Source organism: Lycorma delicatula, chromosome 4 (genome assembly GCF_047948215.1).
Source record: "Lycorma delicatula isolate Av1 chromosome 4, ASM4794821v1, whole genome shotgun sequence".
NCBI classification, from domain to species: Eukaryota; Metazoa; Arthropoda; class Insecta; order Hemiptera; family Fulgoridae; genus Lycorma; species Lycorma delicatula.
The window spans coordinates 164,076,822-164,097,449 of record NC_134458.1 but is presented as its reverse complement, the minus strand read 5'-3'; the positions used below and the strand labels follow the sequence as shown (position 1 = coordinate 164,097,449).

At 34.7% G+C, this 20,628-nt stretch overlaps 1 protein-coding gene across 1 annotated transcript in view; it reads right to left on the bottom strand.

Annotated features, from left to right (window-relative positions):
- The window catches only part of Tsp47F (Tetraspanin 47F), a 79,999-nt gene extending 79,018 nt beyond the window's left edge, over positions 1 to 981 (bottom strand). Inside the window, exon 1 of the mRNA XM_075362065.1 lies at positions 919 to 981. Coding sequence (XP_075218180.1) covers positions 919 to 981 — 63 coding nt within the window. The remainder of the gene's footprint in view (positions 1 to 918) is intronic.
- Between the last annotated feature and the right edge of the window lie 19,647 nt (positions 982 to 20,628).

Genomic DNA, 20,628 nt, shown 5'->3' with positions numbered 1-20,628 from the left:
AAGACTGATTAATCATGTCATTATAAACAACGCTCGAAAAGAAATTCATGCAATTTTATTTGTTACTACCTCGACTATCTTTCGAAAGATTTTTTTTTACACTTTCACGGTGTAATATTGCGATGGCTGAAATGAGTTTTTATATATATGTTAGATTTAAGTAAAATGGTGTGGTTAATGCTTTAGTGTACGTAAACAAAAAGATAATAGTGACCGTACGTGTTCCTTTTGTGTGCGGGTGAATGAATGTTCGTCCAGTTTGTCCGATATAGTATTTAGTGCGATTTAATTTTTACACTTCAGGAACGGTGTGTTAGGTAGTTTGCTGTAGGATTTTGTTTTTTTATTTTATTGTTTTCTCAAAACGGTAGACTAACAAAGTCTCAAGCGACCAAATACTTAAATTCTACAAGAATCTGAAATTAACAAACACGGTAAAACTTAAAAAAAAAAAGTCCCCAAATTATATGAAGAAACACCAAATACATGAATTATATTTAAAGAGTTGTATTACTCTTTAAGGAGTACGTATTTAAAGAGTTGTATTACTATTTTGAGGCGTGCCACTCCATTAACTATCTAGTTTTGAAGTTTTTTAAGTGCAGTAGGTTACCGGAAATAGCATTAAAGGGTTAATAAAAATACTTATTTATCGATAAAAATAATTATTTGAGAAACAGTTAAATAATTATTATTCAAAATTCATAATTAATTTTTAATTAAAAACTTTTTGCTTGTTTTTTCGTCGATTATTGTTTATTTAAAAAAGTCTTTTACAACATTAATTTTATAAGTTGTACGAATGTAAAGTGTTTTTAATTTATCCTGTAATTAATTAACTATTCCTTATTTATCTACTATGTGTTAAAAATATACCTTAAAATTAATACAATGTTACTTATATTATATTTAACTTACGGCAAAAATTAAATTGAAGAAAAACAGTAGATATTTAATTACACTCATGCTACAGGCTTCCATTTTTTCTAGTTGTTTTTTTAATAATTATAATTAATATATGGGTTTTTTAATTGAAATAATAAAGTTCGGCTATCGTATTATTTGAAAAAACAATTAGCAATCTCGATCGGATTAAGTTAACTTCTTCTGACGATTCCGATTCCTATACTGATGTTAACTTGTACGGACATAGCGGAGGATAAGGTATTTTGTGAATAGGGAACGTTTATTATTTCCCACTCAACAACCATTCAACCGAGTCGCTTAGCAACCAAAAACCACAACAATTGTACCTTGTTAATTCTTCGATGATTTGTCAAATTTCAAAAATGAATGATAAACTTTACCTCTTTCCCGCCTTCAATTTATTTTTCTTCCTTATATATTATTCAATTTTTCTTCTCTAAACAAAAAAAAAACTGTCCGAACTTTAAATATACTTCCCGTGCGGATAGATATTTCCTTTTGTATAGAATTAAATATCTTTTGAAATCGGTATACTGTATTTCTTGTTAAAATGTATTATAAAATTGACATTACTGACAATCTAATATTTATTTTCAATTTTTTTCGTTTGGTTATTTATTACTACAGTACAAAAATAAGTAAATAAACAACAGAAGTCAAGTTTGTGGTTTTTTCCTGTTATTCTACCCGACACAAAGTGTCATATTTCTTTATGATTATATAATGTGTAATTTTCAAAGACGGAATTGTATCCTGTTATCCAAGATGTTTATTTGTATTTATAATTTTATTTTCATCGGAGAAATAATTTTACCAGGATTTATTCAGTTATTTCTTCTATAAAGTACATTTACGTATTTTTTTTCTTAAGAAAACTGTAATTATTGATTGGAAAACAAAGTGGCTATCGGAAGATTGGAATTTAATTCTGCATTAATTATTATTTCCACGTTCTCTTGTTTACTACTATTTGCTGAGTTACCTATTACAGTGAATGTCCTAGTATTTCTGCGTTTATGTTTCTGTTTCAGTAATGCTGTGTAATTAATTGTCCTGCTGAATTTACAATGATTCTGAAAATTACTGTGTTTAATTTTTTTGCCGTTTAATATGCAGGGCAGAAGTTCTTAACAATCGCACAATTTATAATTTTAAACATCATGATAAGGTGTTCTGTCGAGTTCCTTATACCAACTTTATCTCCAGTTATTCTTGATCCATGGTTATTCGTGATCCAAGGGTAGGACTTCGGTCTTATAACTCTTTGGATTTATACACGCACCGGGCTATACTCTCCGCCTTCCTCTTGAAACATTTCGATCTCTTTCCTTTGCTATTTTTTTTTATACCGTACATGTGTAATTCTCAAGGAAAAGACACTCCGTACCTAAAACTTGACTGGTGTTTTCTTCAATGTTAAATCCATACCGCTGCATACTTCTCGATCATTTTTTCTAAAGGTTTAATTTCTCGTTACTCATTTTCCTCTCGATCTCTACTTCACACTTTCGATTTTCCGTGAGCATACTCCCTAGTTATCCGTGATTTTCATCTCGATGTATTCTTTATTACTTTGTTTTGACTACTTTATTCTCTCTATTATCATAATTTTTTTCCACACATTTATTTTCATTTCGTACTTTGCCTTCCGTTCTAGTTACACTATTATCCTTTGAGTCTCGGCCTTTCACACGGAAGATCACCGGTTCGAATTCCGGTTACAGGTATGCCAGGTTTCTTACGCGACAATATTTCTATTTCCATATTCCTACGCATAAGCTTCGAGTTCGATTGAGGAATTAGTAATCAAATTAAAAGAAAAATAATAATCACAAAATTTTAGATTTACGTTAAGATTATAAATATAGAAATAATATTTAAATAAAAATAATTAAAACATGGTTGCGGATATGTACAAATGAAATGTACTTACTTGAATTATTACTTGAATTATTGTCGTTAAAATAACTTTCAATGAGTTATAAACATCAAAAATACATTTTAAAGAATTGAACACGTACACACAACACACACACACACACACACACACACACACACACACACACACACACACACACACATATATATATATATATATATATATATATATATATAGAGAGAGAGAGAGAGAGAGAGAGAGAGAGAGTGAAAAAGAAAGAAAATAAAATTATTCTAGATCCGTTATGTTTATGCCAATGTTTTAAGGTTTATATCTTGCTTCATAGTGGTGGCAAAATAATAACCGTGGTCTTATTTTATTCCAAATGTGGTTTATATGGCGGCCTTCGTGGCGCGAGTGGTAGCGTCTCGGCCTTTCATCCGGAGGTCCCGGATTTAAAACCCGGTCAGGCATGGCATTTTTCATACACGCTACAGATCATTTATCTCATTCTCTGAAGCAATACCTAACGGTGGTCCCCGGAGGTTAAACAAGAAAAAAAAGTTTGGTTTATATGTTAATCTATCATTTCATTTCATTCATTCGTTCATTTCATCACTGAAATTCCTCTTCAAAAAAATGTTCTCTTTTGACTGTTTTTTAAATTAACTCAATTTTACGTTCCCTTTTTCTGCTCAATACAATTTTAAAGTTGCCTCCTACGTATTAACTTCCTAATAACCGATAATTTTTCATTGTTCTCTTTCGTTCAGTTCTGCGCCTTTTGGCGAACCATGTTTTTCGGTTATCGGCTATCTCTTTCAGTTTGGAATGATTATTTTTAAAAATTAAGAAAATGTGTGTGATAATGAAAAATAATAATTATTATGTCGGGGATGAATTGATAATTTGCCAAATAAAAATTCGATTGGATATTCACGCGGTACGGGAGATGTAAAATAAATGTAGTAAACAATTAATTTGTCGGCGCATTGTCTTATTAGTCCCTGTTTATAATAATCGCTATGTAGTTGGTGTTGTAAGACGATTATAATACCTCTCTCTTCCTCGCCATTTTATTTAACAATTATTAAAATTTTTTTTTTTTAATATTGCTGTATCTCTGTTTTAAGGGTGGTTAATTTTCTATTACTGTACATTCTTTTCCTTCAGTTTATTAAATTGAACTTACAAGATGTATTTATTTATTTTTTTTTTTTTAATTACTGAAATAACTCTGACTGAAATAGTTATTTAAATAGCAATCGACAATTACAATATCGTCAGTCGAAAAATACCTGAATTGAGTGAGGTCAATGAGAAAACATTAGTTATTAGGCAGTTAGCAGCACGTATTTTTAATTTTTTTTTACTTATTTCACCAAGTATATAAAGTGGTAGTCGACTAAAATAATTAAAAAAAAAGAAGAGTACCTTTTTTGTACAATAATTTGTTAACCTACGCTGTTAACAATAAAATAAGACCACCTTTGGTTTCTTTCTGTAATTATTAAGCTTCAAACATATAAGCAAAAATGGAACTGGTATAATTTAGGGTATCTAGGCTATAAATAAATGCAGCAGTAATATTTGTTGTATTTTATAATATAATGAACGCCAATTAATAAAAAGTAAACGCAGAATCCCAATATTTCATAAACGAATCAAATAACAACGGTACACCGTTAACATTAAGATTTTTACTCGTTAAAATTCTTCAATAGTGCATCATTTTTTAAGAGCTAAATCTTAAGTTTCGAGGAAAATTTCTTGTTAAATTCTTTTAAATTATCGAACCGCTTATTAAAATATAACTCACCGTTTAAAAATATATTATTCTTTCTCCGTTTCTTTTTCACCTTCGCCTGAAAATTTTTATTTATAATTCTAATTTTCGTTTCTTTATTATATAGACCGCTTCAAATTTAGTGATTATCAGAAAAATAAAAAATAATGGATGTCATTATATTTTATAAATTTATAAAATCATTTGATCTAATTCCTAACAATCTTCGTATCGATTATGTTGCACGTACGCGCCTCTTCTAATGGCACTCCGATACCGAATCGGTCACATTTCATGATTTTCATGAAATAGGAGATACAATCCATTGTTTATGTCATGAAATACGTCAATCGCGCGAGTAGCACCGGATGGATATATACAATTTAAACATAAATTCAAAATGGCGGACGATTAAAATTTTTACCCTGATCAAAAATTAAAATTGTTTGAAACTCTATTGAGGGATCAAATAAAACTCTCTCTCTCTCTCTTTCTCAGTCTCTCTCTCTCTCTCTCTCTCTCTCTCTGTGTGTGTGTGTGTGTGTGTGTGTGTGTGTGTGTGTGTGTGTGTGTGTGTGTGTGTGTGTGTGTGCTTATATATATATATATATATATGTATTTATTTTTTTTTTTTATTTATTTTTTTTTTTCATGAAAATATGCATAAAAATTAATGTAATTTAAGAAATATTACTATTTACATGAAATAGTATTTTTCTTATTTTGAAATTATTAAAAATAATTAAAGTGTGATTTACCAACTAGGTAACTGAAAATATGGAAGTCGAGAGTTCCAGCGTTCAAGTCCTAGTAAAGGTTAGTACTAGGTAAGTACTTCTATACAGATTTGAACACTAGATCGTGGATGCCGGTGTTGTTTGGTGGTTGGGTTTCAATTGAACACACATCTGAGGAATGGTCAAACTGAGACTGTACAAGACTACATTTCACTTACCCTCATACATATCCTCTGAAGTAATACCTGAACGGTAAATCCCGGAGGCTAAACAAGAAAAAAAGAAAAAAGAAAGGTAATTGAAAATAAATGTAGATAAATTCCCCGAATATTCTTAAAAAAAGGGAAAAAATCTGAAATTGAAATTACAAAAAGAATAATACACATAAGATATAAAATTAAAAGTAGGTGGCCACAAAAATGCAAAACCTTTCCGTGAGAGGAATTTATAAATTTTGCAAAACCATCAGTTAATAATTGTGGAGTAAAAAAAACGTAATTCAAATAAAAAAAGAAAGAATTCATAATTACCGTAATATTTAACGTAGATACTTTTTTTAAGGTTATTTTTCATTGCAGTCATGTTAAAACTTTTAATAAAAGTAACCCAAATTTGCAAACTAGAAACGCTTGCGAACTCGGCACAGTCAAGATGCGTAAGATGAATTTCGTCGGCAAAGTGTAGAATTTCATCTTCCTCGGCTTTCTTTAATCACTGTATATTTTTGAATTTATGTTCCATAAACATGGGTAATTGTAAAATAAATTAATAAATGTAGGAAAAAAATTATTAACCACTTTAATCGGACATGTTGGTAAAAAAAAAAAAAATAAATAAATAATATAAAATACAGGATGATAATTGAAAAATCTAAATATTAATAAATTATATACGTACATAATATTATAAAGAAAAGCAAAGCTACCAGGGTCGTCTCGGCCTGACAGAGATGGCACAAGTATAGCCGAATGACTATGATATTTGTCAAATATGATCCTTTAGGTAGCGTGCTATGAAGTTTCAAAAACGTGCGTTTACTTGTTTAATTGTTGCGATCGAGTAATCCAAACAAATATTGATAATTTCTGAAAAATGGATAAAATTGAAGTTCAAGCTGTATTTAGGTTTAAAAGGTTAATCACGAGAGACACTAAAAGAGTTAGATTCTACTTTAAAGGATTTGTTTTCGACGGTAAAAAGCAGGCTGCTGAATTTAAATCTGGTTGTACATCGATTCAAGATGATGAACGATCGAAATGCCCAAAATTCACAATGCCGTATTAAATGATTGCCGACTGAAGTTATGCAAGCTTCCTGACATGGCGGCAATCATCTCGATAGACCGTGTTCACTAAATTTTACACCGTGTTTTGAGTACGAAAACGTTTTTCGTTCGGTGGGTGTAGCGTTTGCCAAGATTCGACTGAACACTTTTGAAGGGTATTAAGACTTATTTAAACACGATTCGCTGAGTTTGCCATTTTAACAGTTGATAAAACATGGCTTCATAATTACTCGGCAGAGTCAAACAGTAGTCGAAACAGTGGATATGAGCACGTGAAAGTGCGCTAAAGGAAGCGAAAACGGTTCCACATGAAGGAAAAATTATGGCTAGGGTTTTTTGGGATCGTGGTGCGATGCTCATAGACTACTTAGAAAAAGCTAGAACCATCAAGGGGGTATTACGCTTCACTACTGAACCGATTGAAGGGTGCTATTCAAATAAACGTCCACATCTGGCCAAAAAGAAAGTGGTTTATCAGCACGATTATGCGCCTCTACACACATCTCGGCGTATTGCAGTAAGACTCCATGTCCTAACTTTTGAAGTCCTTCTACATGCTCCGTATTCGCCTCCCAGCGATTACTTCCTTTTCTCAAACCGGAAGAAATGGCTCGCTAGACGTAGTTTTACTTAAAGCAATGAGGTAAAAGATGAGACAACCTTTTTTTACAGAGTTAAACAAATAGAATTATACTGAGGTTATTAAATAGTTGGAAAATCATTGGTCTGAATGTGTCGAATTGTAAAGTATCTGAGTCGAAAAAACAATAAATTATTTATGAAAAGTCTTGTGTTCTTTGTTAAGCGGACGACCCTCTTACAAAAATAAAGAAGTTATAGATACAAACAAACATTTCGCACTATCCGTACTACTAGAGGTGTGATTCAAGACCAACAACACGTCAACAGAGGGAAGATTTCTGTAGAGCCTCCGTTCACACAAACTGTGTTTTCAGTAATTTAGGTAAAGTCGTCCGTTTTGTTGTTTTATCTGTATTTTACCAGTGTATTATGTGATACGTTTCAAATGATCAGGGAAATTTTAAAGTACAACCTTACGAATAAATAGACATTAAAATTAAAATCAAGATTTTTATATCTGTAATTTAAGCATTTTCTTCAGAATAATTTTCGATAACGTAGATAAAATGCTTGACTAGAATTTTTATGAAAATCAGTACTGAACTCTCTCTTCCGGTTTATATATATAAAATAATATTAATGATAGAATCAATACTCCTACTGTTAGGCCCCAAATTACTACCGTTCTTGAAATATAAAGCCACAAACGTGACGCACATTATTTGTCAATCACACGACGTACACCCTTAAAAACACAAATTCGTGCATAAAGAATGTTTTTAAATCATATTTTAGCTGTGATGTATTCTGGATGGTAACAAAACTTCAGAAAATACAACATCCGGGTGATCATTTGACTGATAGAGATAACTTCCCTATTCCGTATACTCTAACGACCGACAAAAGTAAATAAATAAATATTGTTTAAACAATGCTTTACAAAAATTAAAAAAGATTCGCTTATCATGAATCGGTTATCAAACTCTTCTTCGCAGCTCTGTCACTGATACTGGGTACCGGCGGGCGACTATTTCATTTTCTTCTGTACTATGAGAAACAATTTTGTATTTCGGTGAATCGGTCATTTGTCTTAATTTTTAAGGCACTACAATACATCCGTTATTTTGAATAAATTTTCCTTTAACTTTCATCGTTGTTTTTGTTAGTGCGAGTGCAGTTATTTTTAATTACAGCACATGACTTTGCCGACTCCAAAATTTCCCACTTATCATAAATACTGTCGTAAAAACAACCCCCTCTTCTTTAGCCAATATCATATCCGTATCACTGTTCGCTTCTTTCTGGATCTTCTCCGCTTTCTATGTCGACCTGAAATATATTTCCAAAAACTTTAGGAATTCTGTGCAAGTGGCCATTCCATAACAACTGTCAATCGTTAATGTGTTTCGATACTGTTTTAGTTACACCAGTTTTGTTTTGAATAATTTAATTTCGAATGCGATCCAAAATCGTCAGCTGACAGGATTTTTAACAAAACTGATCTTCATTGATTCAATTATTCGTCTCAATTTAGGTGTTACTGTCTAGATTTTTGTACCAGATATAAAACCAGCTCAATAATCGTATCAAATAACGGAATCTTTATCTCTGGAGATAAGCTTCCATTCTAAAAAACGGATTGTACCACTTTAATTATTTCTACTCTTCCCTACTTTTTTCAACATATTCCGTTCATTCAAACTATTAGCAGTGAAAGTCACATCAAGATAACTATTTGAATTTCTTAACCGATCTAACTGTGCACTTTCATGTCGCAGTATCATGACTAACACCACCACCACTACCGTTTCTTTTTTCTTTTGTTTCCTTATAACCAGACCTTACTTGTCATACTCTCCTGTAGACTTTTGAATAATCATATATTCGTCATCATCTGCATCTTCTGTTAAAACTACTTTTATCATCAACAAAGAGAAGGATAGATTGGACATTCCTAAATTAAATCTACTGCACAACACTTCTTATCCATTCCTTGAGCGCTAAATCCAGGTACATTCTTAAACAGCAAATGTGATAACATGTAACCCCATCATATCCCTTTATTAATATTAAAAAAAAATGTTAGAATGAATTTTCCCGATCTTAATACAATTCTTTGCCCTCTGGTACTGCTTTTTCACTGTGTTTATGTACAGAATGCGAATTCCATAACTCTGTAATACTTTGGAGAGCTATTGTAAGGAGACGCTTTTGTAAGAGAACAAAAGCCTACTGAAGGGCTGATAAAAACTAAATGCAATTTTGATCCATGCGATAGACTTTTGTTATACTTAAGTATAACAATTTTGATGTCTTTATAATAATTCTGATGGCGCCTAGAACTGATAGTAATGTAGGAAATTGTAATTTTAATTTCCCCTCCTCTAACGTTCCCGGTTAAAGATCTCTTTAAAAATAAAAAAAAAAAAACGCTAGTTTTAAGCAAAGCTCCTAGAATCAGTTTTCGGTCTCCGTGGTACAAATTATTTTAAATAAAATAATTTCGTTTTACGGATCAGATTTTGTTAAATAGTATAATTTTAATATTTACATGTATTTAAATACGGGCGCACCTTTATTAGTCATCAGTTTAGTTAATGCATCGATTTAATTAAAAACTCATCTGATATACAAGTGGCGGTAATATAATTTTCTTTTTCTTGTGATTAATGATCTCCACTACATTAATTATAGATAAAAATCTTACGTGTTAAAAAACACACCTAAAGCATGTACTTTAAAAAAGTATATATATATATATATAAATATGATAATCGATAATCGTTCGCGAAAATAACAAAACACCGACCCAGCCTAATCAGGAAAAGTGAAAAGCATTCGATTTTTTTTTTTTTTTTTTTTTAGCTTGTTCACTTTTTCGCTGACCCTAATTACTGCTACTGCACATCGGCGTGGCAAGCCTACTAAAATACGCGATGTTCAGTCCTACGCTTTACTTTTGCACCGTTGGGACTGGCTGTAGAATTAAAACTATTTATACATGTTTATATAGCTTTTCATACAAACAATGTACAACGCATATTTCTCACGAAAAGGGAGTAGATAAATGTGTGATTTTAAACTATCTGTTCGGTCTTTCATATAGATGTAAAATCTAATATACAAGTGATTTTAGAATGAATTCCTTTCTTTGAGATCAATGACGTCGGAAATTTCTCTACGTACGCCGTATTTATAAAAAGCTCTGGCATGCACCGTTGTCTAAAATCTTAAAAAATTTTTTAAATTAAGGCTGATTTAAAATCTATTTTATAATAACAAACTTTCAATCGTTAAAATTTTTAAAAATCGAGGTTATATTTTCTTGTTTATATTAATTTTTCTTGTTAAAATAAAGAACCGTAACTGACGAAAACATTATTATCGAAGTCTTAAGTTTGGGTTTGTGGACGAGAATTTGAGGATCAACAGAAATATCAAGAGTGGTGCGTTATTTCCGAAGCAAAGGCTTTTACAGTTAGACTAGCATTCGAGATTTGCTTCCCTAGAAAGACTACACCATATACTTTTCATTCGGTAAAGGATTAACGAACACAGTGCCTTACTGAATTATCTGTATCGATTCCTCAGGCATAAGAGCTTTAGAACCGTGGAAAATACTATAAAAACTAGTTTGTTGCTTAATAATTTTGTTGTTTAATTGCTTATACATAATGAAGGTGTTCAACTTAAAAGTGGTCCCATCACTCAGTAGTTTATAATAAATGTATATTTTTGTTAAAATGCACATATTGGTGTGAAATGGGTAAAATAATGTGGAACATGTTGGTACGACTGGAGTTGGAATGGAGAGGCCTGGAGGAAGCACCAGTAAAAATTGTTATTCAGAAGTTAGTTAAAACATTTTGTGAAACGGTTCGGTGTTAGACCAGAGACTTCCCCGACAAAGGTCAGTTTTAACGACGCAGGTCGTCCAATCCATTAAAACGGTAATTGCATGAGCTCCTCATAAATCTTTGGGGAGACTAACCAGGGAAAATAACATTTCATTAGGTTCATTATTTCACTATAGTGAGGAGAATGCTGAAATGTTGTTATCCGTATCGAAAGCAGATTTAACATGAGCTAACTAATGCTGATTATGCATAATCAGCATTAGTTAGACAGTAGTGAATTAGGTTTACTACTGTCAACGGTTCAAGAACCTTATTAGAGGCAAAATTAACATTTTATTTCAAGTGTTTTTCACAGATTAAGTGTGTTTTCACCTTGGCGAGTATGTTAGTAGTCTCAACTGTTGGACCTGGGGTATTGAAAACCCGCACATTTTCTTTGAATTTACCCTGCACTCACAGAGAATAGGCATATGGTGTGCGGTTTCAAGGCGACAAATAATATAGCCCTTGTTTTTTTTTTAAAACTGTAGATATTTCGTCTACCAAGAAATTATCCGATAGTTCATAGCACATTACTGCATGAGGATGAGCGTGACTGCTGGTGGCAGCAGTTGCAAGTGGCGATGTGCCACTTGCCATACAGCTCGTTCTACTATGGAGAGCTACAGGACTTCTTCGTTGGAAAATCATTTATAAAGGATTGTGGCCACCAAGATTCCCTGAACTGACTAGTCCAGATTTCTTTTTGTGAGGTTACTTAAAAGAAATTGTTTGTAGGAGCAATCCAAACACCCTGCAAGAATTGAAGACAAACAGTACCAATGTCATCCAGGAAATAGCAGGGTACAGCTGATAATAGTAACCAAGAACGTGGTCAAACGTGTTGATAAATATATAGAAATGGATGGACATCATTCTCAACAACTTTTGTAAATTCTTATGTAAGTGTTTACCGATAAACTATTATTTATAGACTAAGCTAAATATGAGGCCTCTTTTAAATTGAATACTGTGTAGATTACGTCGAAATGTTATGATTATATATTTTCACCACAAATTTTTAAATCACCTCTTATTTCTTTAATCCTGTTCCAAATACACATTTTTATTAACCTCCTTCTTTAATATTTTACATTTTTTGTTAAATAGTTCTCTCGCTTTTAAAAGTAATGAAATAATGACTTACTATGAGATAGTGAAAGAAATAATCTAGGCCTTATCGATTTATGGGGACCGTTCCTTTGTTTACCAAAAAAAATAGTAAAAACTGTTCTGTTTTCTCTTCTTGGACAAATCGATGATGTTACCAGTCCTATCTTTTTCATTCTTCTCTCTCTCTATCTCTCTCTATCTAGCTATCCCTCTGTATCTTTCACTGTCAACCTCTGTTATCTTCCCTCCGAGTTTAAAAGCTTACCTTAAGTCTTGATCTTTCTGTTTTGTTGTCTTTTTCCGTTGTTTTACGTAACAATTTTTTAATCAAGCCCTACCTTCGTCTTCCATTTACCATCAGATTCATCTTAATTTTAACCGAATTAATTATCGTCATCGTCTGTCATTCCTTCGCAAAGCATTCATTTTGTAAAGCACGTTTTCATTTGTTACTCGTTTATTCTTTTTAAAAAACTATACTTAATAAAATTTTGAACCGTTATGTATTTACACGATCGTTTTCGTTCCTCATTCTTTTTATTACGATTACAAGGCAAAAATATTTTGATTTCATATTCCTACTAGATCAAAAATGCATTCTTGTTCGGTATATTCACTTTATAATCATTGTGAGGAAACAAAACATGAAAAAACCCAAGTTTCAGTGCCGAAACGACCTGTAAGTAAAGGTCGTCTCAATTTTTAAAAATTTTCAATTAGATCTAACAGAATAAATTAAACTTCAGAACAAATAAATGTAATTTTACCCGCTACTCTTCGTAAAAGTTTCTATTCAACTTACTGTCCACGACAACGATCGTAAGGGACATGAATGGAGTCTGAAACCTCGTAGGTTACTTAAAGAATCACAGTCATCCTTCGAGAGGATAAAATGTTTTTGCATTTTTACTGAACCCGGTGATAATTGTCTTCCCGCATTATATTGTCTTCCCGCATAATCCACAATTTGTTTGACGCTACGATAAACGATTTTTTGGTGATCAGATTTTGTTATTTTCATTCACAAATCTATTTTTAGGGTAACTTAACCTCATCGATGGAACAGTAGGGTTACATTATAATCGACTTATTTAGAATGATACAAACTGATAATAAATCGATGTAAACATTCGTTATATACTTTGGCGGAAAACTACACTTAATTATAATAACCGTAGTATATTTTATAATAATTATCATTATAATTTATTATGATTTCCTATATTTTTATAGTTTAACTATTAAAATATATTATTATAATATTACACTGTTATTGTTTTATATATATTTCATTTTAGGGATAATAATTTCCTACCGGTCTCCGTGGCGCGAGTGGTAGCATCTCGGCTCTTTTATCCGGAGGTCCCGGGTTCGAATCGCGTTCAGACATGATATTTTTCTCACGCTACAAAATTGCCATTTCATCACGTATCCTCTGATATTGAAGCAATCGTTTTTGTAACAAGCAAGACATATCTGTCGTATACTGTGCTGTTTTTTTTTTTATTATTAAAAATTACGATATGCTTGTTTTTTTTTACAGAAAACGGCGCTGAAGTTTTGACTATTTAATATCTTAAGATTCCGATATTATAAGAATTTCTTGTTTTTTTTTTCAGCCGCATTTCTTTTGTAACAGAAATTTAGGTATTCTGTATCTATATGTAGGCTAAAGTAAGATTTAGTGAAACCTCGTTAATAATTAGTTTCTGTACTGTGATATTCGAATTATTAAAAGGCTCATTTTTTTTTACTTTTAATTTAAAATTCTTTGTTAGCCTGCATACTATTATCGTTTACCGTTCACGGAAAAAAAATAGTAAAAAGATCGAAAATTACTATAACAGTTGACACCAAAGAGATTGTCAAAGATGTAATCTTTTTACATGTCATTCTATATTGGGAGTCGGATTAATGAACCGGTTTAAATTTAAACGCGAAAAGGAGAGGGAATATGTGTGTTACCTTAATTGATAATATCGCGGCCCTTGTTTCTTTTACATATTTTTTATTATCTCGAACAAGTATGGTTTGTACCGGCTGTTTTAATGCGATCAACGATACAAATAAAAAGCGAAATCCGGTCGGATAGACGCTGCTATTCGACTGGATCCCTGTTCGTTGCTGCCGTGTCGTGTAATTTTGTAAACTCATTCTTTTTTTATTGCTCGGGTGAAGTTTTATTTTTGAGAACGATTATGCGCATCGTAGAAACAGATTTATAAAAGCTATTGAAATATATATATATATATATATAAAACAATAACAACGTTATATTATAAAATATATTTTAATAGTTTAAAAAGGAGCCATTTTGTTCACTTTTAATGTAGCCTGGAGGGGTGATTTGGAGTTTGACTATTTACTTATGAAACTTTGCTGATCTGGCTACCCTTTTAAGTTCTGAAGTATAAAGGACATGTTATGAGAAAGGACTTTCCTGTGAAGGACTTGTCAAAGGTTTATATATTTTATTCACAAACATACGACACCGGATGGTATTCCGTACGAGAAACCTTCACCTAATCTCAGGTATTTCTTCGTTATTCGGAGGAAATTATACTTGTTGCGGCAGTATATTTGAGCCAACTACACCGTTACTCAATCGGTAACGGACGGCTCTCATCCTGAATTATCTTCCGAAAGGTTACGGGAAGATGGATACCGACTGCTCGGAGGTAATCTTGAGAGAGAAAATTTGACTTTTTTGCGTCTCTCCGGGTAGATCGCTTCTTTCTTAGTATCCACCCTCTCATGAGATCCACCTTTTATTCTCTGTGGTGTACCGTGATTTATGCCTAATTTATCATCGGATCCATAATAAGGTATCGGGGAGCTTTAAATATCTTGGTATTTTTATGATTTCCTTTGGTCGAATATACTTTTTAACTCGTGTTTTCTACCCAATGGCTATCCAAACCATCTCCCAATCTTCTTCCTCCTCCTTCACGGCTTAGGCTTGATTAGCCTGTTCCGGCACCCATGGACGTCTCTGGTCTACCTACATTTTTTCCATTCTGCTTGAAATATACGCATGCAGTGGCAACCTGTGTTGAGGCATTCGTAACAGGTGACTCGTCCATCTCCCTCGATACCGTCTGATCGTTTCGTTGATTGAGTGTTATTCTCTTCGCAAATGTCCGTATACCTAATGCAATCCTTTCTCACACAAACTTTCACGCTCCACAAGCGCCTTATCACTGCCGCTTGTATACGGAAATCATCCGATTTGCTATTGGTCCACACTTCACTACCATATGTAAGTAAAGGAATGACCATTGTTTTATAAAATCTAATTTGGGTATCCTTCCTGGCCTGACCTTTCAGAATACGATGTATCGATCCCCAAACCGCACTAAATTTAGCTAGTTTTCAATTTATATCTTGTTCATGAGGATGTTCAAAGGACAAGTCACACCCCAGATATTTGAAGTTTCCTACCTGTTCCAGAATTTTTCCATCGATACTATTTTGAAACCAAGGGTCATTTTCCGCAAAAGGCCATAAATTTAGATTTATGCTGTGAAATTTTCATGTTGAATTCTTTACTGAAGAGATGGAGCTGATGAACTGCCATTTGCAGCTTCTCTTCACTTTCCTGTACAATCACTATATCAGCAGAAAATGCTAAAGAAATCCTCCTTGTGCAAGATATACACTGGAGTCAACTCTGCCTTGCCAATGAGACATTACTTCATTCAAATAAATATTAAATAACGTTGGTGTCATTGGACAAACTTGATGAAGACCGTTGCTTATCCTCAACTTCCCAACTACCTTTCCATCTCCCGCGTCAATCATAATAGTCGTCTTGGAATATAAACGAATATAAACCAGCAACATTAGTCTTATGTCACCACATCATCAACAGATATATGTGACTTTCGTTTAGGATAATCTCGCCGCAGACTATCCCACATCCTCCAATGTGGCCACCTCAGTCCATACTTGGTCCCAATTTTCTTAATATAATGCAATAAAATGATTCATCAAAATGGTTTTAACTGGCTTGATATATGCGAAATCCCTGCTAAAGTGGTACAGCCAAGTTAAAGACTAATAATCAACTGATGTCTCTCTTATTAAATAAAATGAGAAATGAATTGGTTTTCCATTGCCTTTACCACAGATCTAAATATATTCTGACCTCTAAAGGGAAGATCCCGCCATTTGACGATTCCGGTCGCCATGCTACCCCCTCCGTACCTTGCCTGATGGGCTTTACCGGAGGTCATCATCTGAATCCGCAGATTGAATACATCTCTCAGTTAACAGCTTGGCCTCTATCAGGATGCCACCGATGTAAGTGCCACAGTTGACACTTCCATCGGTATAAGAACGTACTATCAACAAACACAAAACAAAACCAAAAACAAACTACTTAATCGAACAGAAATGAGCAGGAATAAAATATTTAAATTTTGAGCTATAGCCCTACCAATGAAATAAAACAAACATCACGAAATAACCAAACAAATACAAAAAGCAAAACTACGGAGCGCATATCTTGGCCACAATAGAACGCCCAAGCAGTCCCTAAACACCTGGGTAACTCGAACTCCCCATTCTGCATGCCTTCCGCAGCTCGCTGAAGAACCAAATATTTCATTAAGTTCTTTACAATTGACCATTCAGCCTGACTTTTCCAGTTAACATTTAAATCTAAGGTAGACCCCCCCGAGCTCCCTCACTACTTCTAATCTTCTTTCATCATACCGATGATGAAAGACTTATAAAACATGAAAGGCATCATCTAATATGCCACACCACTGTCACAGACCCGAATCAACCAGGCCGAAACGAGTCACTAATCTGTCCCTAAAACCACCATGGCTCGAAAAAAACTGAGGTTATATACCTGTTAGGAGACACCCAATAGGAATCCCCGCAGAATCCTCATATTAGGAAAAAGACCATGCGTGTAGCGCAGATACTTCTGAACCTGAACTTATCGAATTCAATGGCCTGACATCGAAACAGACTTGCCGCGTCAAATCCAAACGGCCCTTCAGCAGTATCATCTTGGTTTTATCCGGGCTGAACTCCATCTTATGTTGACAGCCCCCACAGCTCAATTATCCTGCATGCCCGAGAGGTGCGGAGTTCAACCTCATTCCACGAAGATCCTTCGACCAGCAGCAGTCCGTCATCGGCATAAGCGACAACGCGACAGACGCCAGGCACCTCAGGCGCATCAAATAATCAAATCCCACAATTCACAATCAGGGGCCCAGCACACTGCTTGGAGACAACTTAAATAGTTTCTTCTCCACATCTTCGTGGCCACCATCACAAAGTAGAACGCTTCGATGCCCAAGTAGCTATGTGTTACCTGCATTTCATTTTTGGTACACCCACATCTCTGTAATTGAAATGAAGCAGAATGCCACCACAGATTCTTAAATTCCCCGGATATATCAAGGAAAATCCTCAAGATATATCCAGAACTACTATTCTTGATAATGCTTAAAACTCGTAAAATAACATCTTCCGTCTCCTTACCAGGACGAAAGCCATACTGATACTCCATTAATAACCGTTGCGATATAACCTCTCATTAATACGCAGATATAGTATCTTCTCGAAGACCTTACTAACAACCGGAAAAAATGTAAGAGGCCGATATGAGGAACTAACAGTGGGATCTTTGCCGCAACCCTAACAACATTTAACTATTCCACTCTTCCAACAAATTGGAAGATAGCCCGCAAATAACATTTTGTCAAATACTTTAGTGAATATTCCCACACTAACGTTCACTGAACGAACAAGCAGCTCCACCGTTATTCCATCAAAGCTAGGAACTTTACCTCTTTCAAAGCTACAGATTTTTTCAAACACCTCCGCCTCAGTAACTTCTGAAAACAAAACATCCACGGGATAAGAAGCAACATGGTTTCGAACACGACGATGATAAGCAGTTTCTACAGCTAAATCTTCAAGATCTTTGCAAAAGATCATCTAACAAAGCACGTAGGATATTAGCTTTATCCGATATCTCTCGTTGCCTGGTCGAGGGAGCGGACAGAAGAATGTTCTTCTATCGTTTATGCCGTAGCACTCGGTAAACAATACCTACGGGTCTTTGTTACCTTTTCCTGAACAATGGAACGCCAAGAATCACGTTTGGCCTGCCTTACCTTGTGATAGTAACAACATCTGAGCTCCTTATACCTCGAAGCCAAATCTGCTCGTCGCTCGGGGTCACTCTCAGTTTGAGAGGATTTCTGTAAACGGAGAACAGATGACTTCAGTTTAGTAAGTTCCCTCATCTACCAAGGAGCCACCCTCTGCCAGCCCGAACTATGGGGAATGGAACGCTCAGCGGCATCTATGAAAGCCCCCGATAACCGACGTGCCAGACCACTGTCCAAGACATGGAGCCTGGCCGAAAGAATTGAGACAAACCTCCGCCAATTGGCTTTCCTCTGAAGAAAACACCCCTGCTTAACTGGGAAATTACACCTAATCATCACTCAAGCCACCAGTGTTCTCGAAGACAATAAGTCGATGGTCGCTAAAGCAATCATCGACAACCTTCCAACCACTGACACATGCGGGAATGTATCTCCCAACCGTGACATGGTGCCGGCAAATTGCCTTCTACCGACGACAATCATACCAGCGTATGTTGGCAGCTCACCAGAAATATTAAAAACCTCTAAGTTACGTTGGACGACAAACCTTCAACCGCTTCACCACTTTCATCGGTATAATCACTATGCCACATAATAGATTTAGCATTAACATCGACACTAATAACAATAAAACTATGCTCTGAAAACTGAAGAAGTATCTCCCAGACCTCAAGATGAGGCTCAGCAGGGTCCCGATATTGGAAATAAGAACTTACAACATATAGCTGTAAGTTCTGAATATCAACTCTAACAACAGCATAATGATTGTTAGAGAGCTGCTATAAGAAGACACAACTTATTTCTCTTCTTCACAAATCAGCGGACATGCTGTCAGGACAATAAAGTCGCTTCCATCCCGCAAAACCCGGCAGGTCACCAGATATAATATACGGATGCTGCAGCAAAGCAACATCTAGCTTACGACGTAAGGCCACTTCATCTAACTCGAATTGAACAATATGCACTCTGTGCATTCAACTGACTGAAACTAACCATCACGAGAATTAAAATACATCTCAACAGCTCTCAATTATGATCCACACTCCTTGCTATCGTCAGAGTGCTTATGATCTTTCCTCAACCTTTTACAGATACACGATGGAGGATCAACCTTTTTGGGGTAGTCCTCGGGCTTATGTCCCTCCTCACAGCAGTGGGCACAGATAACGGACAGATTATGGAACTCAGCCCTGTGACCATAAGAACAACACCTAAAACACCGTTGAACATCGAAGTACTCCTTAACTCTGCAAGAAGCAAAATCGATGAATAGCCTCCCTTTGAAGAAACGTCTTCAACAATTAAGTACCCAATTGAAATATCCCGTGGTAACGCTCTGCATCCCGCCTACCCGTTTTAAATAAAAACTGACTCTCGGACATAAATGCAGCCTCATCCAACTGGATGTTTTGCTCTCTAATGAGAGTCATTACCTCATCCTTAGCGAGACACCGGTAAATATCATAAACTATGATTCTCGGACGGCTCTTTCCTTTTGGATCGGCTCTCATATCGCTTTTGTCCACCTTTAACGAGTCCGATATCATTTTGACCGTCTCCTTGTTATCAGCCATCACAACAAGCCGCTTCGTAGTTTTTCTTATGCTTTGAATTCTCAGATTCGACCTCTTTGTTCGAAGAACGACATAAAGAAATTCGTCTCTCATCTCTCTACTAGTTTTAGTGTGACCCTCTTTCATATAACGAACAGGACCTCTTGTTGCTTTCGAGACAAACTGACCTCTTGCTTGTCCTTGATAACATCTGCATAACGTTTCCGCTTAGCCTTAGGAGGCTCAATAACTGGCAAAGGAACAGTCTCCTTTACCATCACTTGTTTCACCTGGACTGGCTTAGAAGCCAACGCCTCGTATCCTTCTGCCAATGTAGACATAAAACCTTTTAATTATTTCAATTGTGGGGTCAATTTTGACCTTAGACTAGCTGAGGCACTTCTGGAATTCTTCGGAAAGGCCATCAGATGCTCAAACTGCTCAATAAAAACCCTAATCAAAGATACGGAGCCACCAGGCTTATCTTTTGATTTCAGAAAATCAGCCACAATATCTTCCTTTACCCAGTTGGAAGTTCCTGCTTGACTTTTTTCATCACCAAAGGAGGCTGACGCAACCATTATGACACACAACTATTTTGAATCCGGTAAAATACTCGTACAAGTTATACTCGGACCTATTATTGAAACCTTACTCTGTTTACCAATTGGCCTAGTAGTGAGCATAAATATTCTCAAAGAAAGCTAAATGCTTCATGTACCTCACTCCATTT